Below are 7,691 nucleotides of genomic sequence, written 5' to 3' on the forward strand. Positions count from 1 at the left end.
CCTAATGCAGCAGGACAATGGTTTTTAAAGTCAACTGCAAACTATTCCACAAATTCCTGCAAAAACAGCTCTACAGTTTCATAGTGAAACGTTTTGTGTTGCTTCAGAAATACACAAATGAGCACACGTACACATTATGGGCTAAAAAAGGGGTAAAGCAGCAACATCAGTGGCGTGAGACCATCCAGAGCAGCATGAGCGTGGCACATGCCTTTGAAGTGAATCCAGAGCATGGGCATGCAACAAGCGTAGATCCCAAATTACACCCTGCTTTGCTGTGATCTCTGTAACCTCTGCAGAGCTAAAACTCAGTGTGTCCCTGCGTTCTGTAGGTTTTTGCACGTTTTCATGCTCAAGCAACAATGCAAAAATAGCGTACGCACATTTTGTGCCTCTGCAAGCATGAGTGCAAATGTGCTAAGTTGTGTGTGTGTGTTGCAGAGTTGTTCGTGTCAACTAAACACTTGCAGCAGTTTGTATGCGGCTGAAAAAAACACGTTCCTGGAGACGTTGTGCTGAGTTTGTCTTGTCGTCACATCGTCCACAGTGGACTCCCCCGCTCTGCCCTCACAGCCGACGATGATCAGGTTGCGTCTTGGATTTCCGTCTGAACGGCCCTCTAATCTCATGACTGTCGAGCGTGAATGGAACCACTTCTCGGTTCTGTGAGGCCAGCCCCTCGCAGGAGTTGGCACGACACATGTTTATGTGTTCCTCATTACCTAAGTGTGTCTGAGTTTTGAGCGGGACAGTGAGTGACAACTGAAAAGTTACAAAAGCTGGCACGTCCTCGTGTTTTTATGGTGGGGTTTGAAAGGAATGCTCTCTGCTTTTCAGCCTGACTCTGTGGATAAATAACAATTCCCTAAAATAACTGTAAATGTGTGACCTTTGTTGCAATGACTCTGAAGACTTGTTGCTTTATTCAGCAACCTTCTATAATTATGAGGTGGAACTGGTACTGGTTTGTTTCATCCCAGCTCTGGTAAACTCAACTTTATATGCAAACACTGTAAAATAGATGCATTCCTTCTTTTATGTTTAATGCAGAAAATAAATTATAAAAAAGAGAGAAATAACTTATTTGATAAAATCTTACTACACGTCAAAATACATCACAGTAAACATGCAAAGTACAATTACATCTTTGTTAATAAATATTAGGCACTCACAGTGAATAATGAAATAAACATCCTTAAGTGTAGTATTGCATAAGAGAAAAAAAATAAGTCACCTGAATAATTCAGGATGCTGGGGTGAGGAGACAGGTGCAAAAAACTGGATGTGATATTCAATGTCCCTGGTTTGACTTTGGCCTCTGCATGTCAAACATCCTCTGTTTACACTCAGACATGTACTCCTTTACTTGAGATAAAACTGGAAACTTGTAAAACCTGTGAGTATCCTCTGGTTAAAAAGACGACATATGTGTCTATGTGTCTAAAACTGCTCCTGAAGTGAAAGTTTAGCATGTTTGAGCTACAACTAGATGTTTTTTAAATATAATTAAGACGTCAATATGTCTAAGACAGTGGTTCTCGTGTTTTCCGGCCTATAAGTCGCATCTGTCCAAAAATGTCTTAATAATTTGGAAAAATCCATAAATGTGTCGCTTCGCCTTATGTCGCATCTGTTATGCGTCACCGCTGACAACCCAGAAATGTGGGCCGGTGTTGTGCCAAAAATCGATTGGCTGCCAAATGGTGGTCGCGGAAGCGTGCACAGGAGGACTTTAACAAGAACTTAACAAGATTAACACTTAAAAACAATTATTTGTTTGCTTGACTTTATAGTAAAGGTGTGTCTCAGTCTAACTTTTCCTTAATAAATGTACTTTAATGGTCAAATCAGCTGCATTTTGCCGAGGTGATGCAGTGATATGAAATGAAAACATGATCCAAGAGCTGCACAAAGGTGTCCATTTTAGGCAAGCCGATTGTGTCATTAATAGCCACTTTTACCTATTACATGACACAATGGCATGCCATACTGCTTGAGTGCCATCCAGCAGCTGAAAATGGTAGTGTTCAATATGTTCAACGTCAGAATGAATGTAAACTGACATATCTCAGCCAAAAATTGATTTAGAAATATGGGAAAAAAACAAAACAACATAAATAAGTCGCAGGCATGCAAATTAGACAAAAAAGTGTAACTTATAGGCCGGAAAGTATGGTAAATGTATGTATGTATATAAAATAACAAAATGCAGGAAATCACATCTACTTTACTCAAAATTTTACAAATTTTACAAATTAAGCCTGTTACTTGGTATGACTACTGCTGTTATGATTCTGTTCAGTTTTATGAACATTTTTGTGGTTATTTATTATTTTAGTGGTTTTTTGATTCTGTTGATTTTCTCAAAATTGTAATTTTTCAAAGTTGAAATTAAAAATTTTATTAATTAAATGTGTCTTGAATGAAAAATGCCCCCATGTTTAAAAGTATAAAAATTGTATTAACACTATTAAAGAACAGGTCTTTTAAGTATTTATGTTACACAAATATTTCCATTTCATTAAAGAGACAAATTGAAGAAAATGATTTAACAAACATGAGTGTTATGAGGGGGTTCCTGAACACAAAAAGTTTGAGAACCACTGCTCTAAAAGATAGTTACTCTCTAGTTGAAATTCAACCATCTCCTAAACTTTTACCTTTAGATTAAATAAAGACCAGTTTTAGCCTAAAGGTACGTCTGCAGTTTATTTGTCTTTTCATCTATGAAATACTCAGAGGTTAATAACTAAAGTTAACAAAGTGACAGTCATGTGATGTCACGACTTTAATGAAAAGACAGAAATCCAGCTGAATAGAGAGAAACGAGTCACAGAGCATGGATCTCCTTCTCTTTAAGCCTTTTGTTGCGCTGCAGGAAAACTCCACTGGTGAAAGCTAATCCTAAAAGTTTAAAGACAGAACAACTGGATCTCTGTTCTGATTGTTGAAGACGTTTCGCTTCCTATCCAAGAAGCGTGGCACTCCAAGCTTTAAACTGCTGAAGAAGTGAACGCTTTGGTGAAAACTTTGGACAGTTTTGATGGAGGGGGTAGAAATGATGGACATAGACACTGGCTCTTTTAATCTAAAAAGCTGTTGTTGGATTTCTTTGTTTGGGTGGAAAAATGTTGCGTGTGGGGGTGCGACACTGTTTTCTTTTTTATCCTGAATTTACTGCTGATGACTAAATGAATGACTAAATGCTTGTAAATACCTGAGCAGCACAGTCAAGATAATGGGAGATGAGGAGCGAACAGGGGGGGTGAATGCACTTCACTGGTGTCTGGCGGCACTTAGTGGTGGTTTGCTACAGAGCGTCCATGAAACTGCATGTGGCGGTACTGTTCACAAGTAAAAGGCTCTTATGGTGTTTGTATGACACTGAGTCGTTATGGGGACAATTTGATTCTACTGCAAACACTGAAAAATAAAACATCTCCATGTCACTGACCTCCTAACTTATAGTTTTCAACCACATGCAAACAGTTTACTGCCAAAATGACTGAGTGATGTAATGGAAACTATGAATGTATTTTTACTATCTAGGAACGAAGTGCAAAGTTTTTATGTAGCTTGTATTTTACTTTGTGTCTAATATTCACTGATGTTTGGCTCAAGTCTCATATTTCAATACAAACTTCAAGTAGAAACTCACCGAGATAAAGACAAAAGGCAAAGATGTAAAAGCAGCTTAATTTAGCACCATGCACTTTAAATGGTAATATGAGTTAATCCAGATGAACAGCTTGTCAAGTAGGAAAGATTTCAACTCTGGTTGCTGGTCCGATGAGGAGACGCCTACAGAATAATGCACACCCTGGATCTCCACATAGTCACATGATCATGTCCGTTCAGCTCAGCGTCGTTCAGTTCGTCAAACACTCCGCTCTCGATGATTTCCTTCTGCCACTGGAACGAGACTGCTCCTGTGCTGAACTCCTTGAAGAATTTTTCATCCTTAGGCTCAAGTCTGACATCCTTGACCTCGGAGTTGTCCTGTACTTCGTCGACATCCTTGACGTAAACCACATTTGGCTTTGGCACCCAGGGCGGCTCCACCAGTCCCGCCTCCAGTCGATGGAAATTGATATTCTTGAAAAAAGCGTGGTTTCGTGGGTCATCGCCCTTACTGTTAAAAAAATAAAAAGCAAAGTAAGTTACATACGTACTGTATATGATGAAGGCTGAGGCCTATGGCAGCAGGTAAGCAGGAGAAAGGAGATGGAGGGCCATCACACTTACTGCCAATTTAGACTTTGAAATTTGTGAGTTTTTTGTCTGTGGGAGAAAACTGGAGAAGCTGGGAACACTTATCATGTGTTGGGAGATCATTCAAAGTCAAGACACGCCTGAGCTGAAATCCAAACCATCTCAACCTTGTCAGCTGGAAGTGAGAGTGCTCATTACTACGTCACAGTGCAGGATTTACCCCAACTGTGCACCTGCAGTATGTACCGGTAACTAAAAAGGTGAACTAAACTACAAATAAAGGCGATTTAGTGAAGTGCAAAGATCAGTCATTTATGCAATGTATAAACAATTATAAAAGTGGTATAATGTTTTATTTTTATGAACGTTTACTTTTTTTAATTGAGCCTTTAAATTGTACAGTTTTTAGCCTTTATTCTAAAATGTAGCATTTCACTAGCATTGCTTATCAAAGTCAAACTCAAAGCTTCTTTATTTGTCATTCGCACCACACATGGTACATGTGGTGGAACAAAAGTGTGTACACAGGGCCCCAGTTACAACCAGCAAAAGTCTAAAATGTTTTTTAAAAAAGCAGTAATGATATTTTATAAGAAGTATATTTTAGATTTTATACCTCATTAAAATGTAAGTAAATAAATCAGTGAGTTTTGAATATGTCTTACAGAATTTTTATTTTATTTGACACTTTATCTTTTAAATCAATGCCACGTGTGCTTATCATGTTTGAAGCGAAAAGCAGAAGCCAAGATTCAAAACCAAAAACTCAAAAATGCTTGAATCTAAAAAGATCTAGTTTATTTCAACAAAAGGCTGACGAGGCAGCAGAGCGCCCTCACATGTGAAAAAGACTTGTAGGAACGAACGTGACTAATTATGGTCAGTCTCAGTGCACAGACAACTAAGAAACTATGACAGTTTCAAGAATGACAGACGTTGACAAACACCTGAGGATCAGGTGAGAGTGGGAGGGAACAGGAATTGAGCTACATGAGGGGAGAGCCACTGGAGAAGATGCACACACGGGGAACAAAGTCACAGGATCTACTGTGCCTTGTGAAAGTATTCGCCCCCCTTGAACTTTTCAACCGTTTGCCACATTTCAGGCTTCAAACATAAAGATATAAAATTTTAATTTTTTGTGAAGACTCAACAACAAGTGGGACACAATCGTGAAGTGGAATGAAATTTATTGGATGTGTCAAACTTTTTTAACAAATAAAAACCTGAAAAGTGGGGCGTGCAATATTATTGGGCCCCTTTACTTTCAGTGCAGCAAACTCAGTCCAGAAGTTCAGTGAGGATCTATGAATGATCCAATGTTGTCCCAAATGACTGATGATGATAAATAGAATCCACCTGTGTGTAATCAAGTCTCCGTATAAATGCACCTGCTCTGTGATAGTCTCAGGGTTCTGTTCACAGCGCAGAGAGCATCATGAAGACCAAGGAACACACCAGGCAGGTCCAAGATAATGTTGTGGAGAAGTTTAAAGCCGGATTTGGATACAAAAAGATTTCCCAAGCTTTAAACATCCCAAGGAGCACTGTGCAAGCAATCATATTGAAATGGAAGGAGTATGAGACCACTGCAAATCTACCAAGACCCGGCCGTCCCTCTAAACTTTCATCTGGAACAAGGAGAAGACTGATCAGAGATGCAGCCAAGAGGCCCATGATCACTCTGGATGAACTGCAGAGATCTACAGCTGAGGTGGGAGAGTCTGTCCATAGGACAACAATCAGTCGTACACTGCACAAATCTGTCCTTTATGGAAGAGTGGCAAGAAGAAAGCCATTTCTCAAAGATATCCATAAAAAGTGTTGTTTAAAGTTTGTCACAAGCACCTGGGAGACACCAAACATGTGGAAGAAGGTGCTCTGGTCACATGAAACCAAAATCCAACTGTTTGGTCACAATGCAAAATTATATGTTTGGCGTAAAAGCAACACAGCTCATCACCCTGAACACACCATCCCCACTGTCAAACATGGTGGTGGCAGCATCATGGTTTGGGCCTGCTTCTCATCAGCAGGGACAGGGAAGATGGTCAGAATTGATGTGAAGATGGATGGGGCCAAATACAGGACCATTCTGGAAGAAAACCTGTTTGAGTCTGCAAGAGACCTGAGACTGGGACGGAGATTTATCTTCCAACAAGACAATGATCCAAAACAAAAAGACACATCTACAATGGAATGGTTCACAAATAAACATATCCAGGTGTTGGAATGGCCAAGTCAAAGTCCAGACCTGAATCCAATCGAGAATCTGTGGAAAGAGCTGAAGACTGCTGTTGTAGTGAACTTGACCTGATGTCAAATCAATGACCTTAGGATTATATGGTCAGAAACTGTCATTTCATTGATCTGCATCTAGAAATACAGGTTGATCGATCCTGAGACTTTCTTTCTTGAATTAATCAAGTGGAAAAGACAATTCTCTATGATCATTACTATTTTACAAATGTTTGATAATCAAATTGTGTTAGTTCAAACAATGTTTACATGTTGAAGTGAACTACTCATTTTTATTTACTTAAACAGTAGTAATGATTTTTATTCCTCATTCAAAGAAGAAATCAGGGTAATATGCATTTCTTGATTTTTCTGTCTTCAATGAGCAAAGTTGTAAGTGTGTTAAAGTTCGAGCTTCGGTCAACTAAAAAGTTTACTGAAAAGAAATGTCATGTTTAACTTTTACAGCGAGATACAGGAGAGGTGGCACCACGAAGTCTGGTTTTTCCATGATATCTTTCTGTTTGTTCTTAAACAATCCTTGACTTTCCATAACACCTTACATCACAAACCACACCTCTGTTCTGGTCCATCCACGAATCAGAAAGCTCTCAAATGAACCGGAAGTATAGCCGTTTAAATGTGGCAACTTCCCAGTTCAACGGTAGAGTTTCAGAGTTCGAGAGTTGAGAAGAGATGAGTTCCAGAGTTCGAGAGTTGAGAAGAGATGGGTTACAGAGTTTCAGAGTTCAAGAGTTCAAGAGTTCTGAAGGAGTTCAGAGTTCTTGGAAACCAGACAAGCTGAACCAGAGACGATTTTGGGAATTATAACTTCTGTTTGGATAACCTCACACGACTCCTAAGGTTTTAGCTGTCCTCACGGAGACGCTGAAAGAGTCAAAAGGAGAGCTCTACACCGACGCTGAAGCTATCGTCTGCAAGGTAAAAGTTCTATTTCGACCAAGCGTACCGTTGGCCAAGCTGATTTCAATGGAGCGTGCTGTTCTGGTTAAAACAGATAAATTCCCTCACACATCTCTCTGTAAGATAAATCTCAATTTTCCATCTTCAAACTCTCCTTTCTGCTAGAAAATTAATCCAGATGTTTTCATTAATGTCTGTGGTGAAGCAACGGAAAACCATGGCCGTATGGTTTTCCTGATTGATTAATTATGCTGTTGTTATTTTCATATTTTGCCAAATTAATGTAAATGTTTGATGTTAAACTTTGATTCTGTAAA

The 7,691-nt window shown here is 39.2% G+C and overlaps 1 protein-coding gene across 1 annotated transcript in view; it reads right to left on the reverse strand.

The window, feature by feature from the left end:
• Positions 1 to 3,801: 3,801 nt before the first annotated feature.
• Positions 3,802 to 7,691, reverse strand: part of grk7b (G protein-coupled receptor kinase 7b) — an 8,212-nt gene continuing 4,322 nt past the window's right edge. Inside the window, exon 4 of the mRNA XM_037677389.1 lies at positions 3,802 to 4,132. Within this exon, the coding sequence (XP_037533317.1) occupies positions 3,802 to 4,132 (331 nt within the window). The remainder of the gene's footprint in view (positions 4,133 to 7,691) is intronic.

The sequence above is a fragment of the Nematolebias whitei genome, chromosome 6 (genome assembly GCF_014905685.2).
Source record: "Nematolebias whitei isolate Nwh7 chromosome 6, NemWhi1, whole genome shotgun sequence".
NCBI lineage: Eukaryota > Metazoa > Chordata > Actinopteri > Cyprinodontiformes > Rivulidae > Nematolebias > Nematolebias whitei.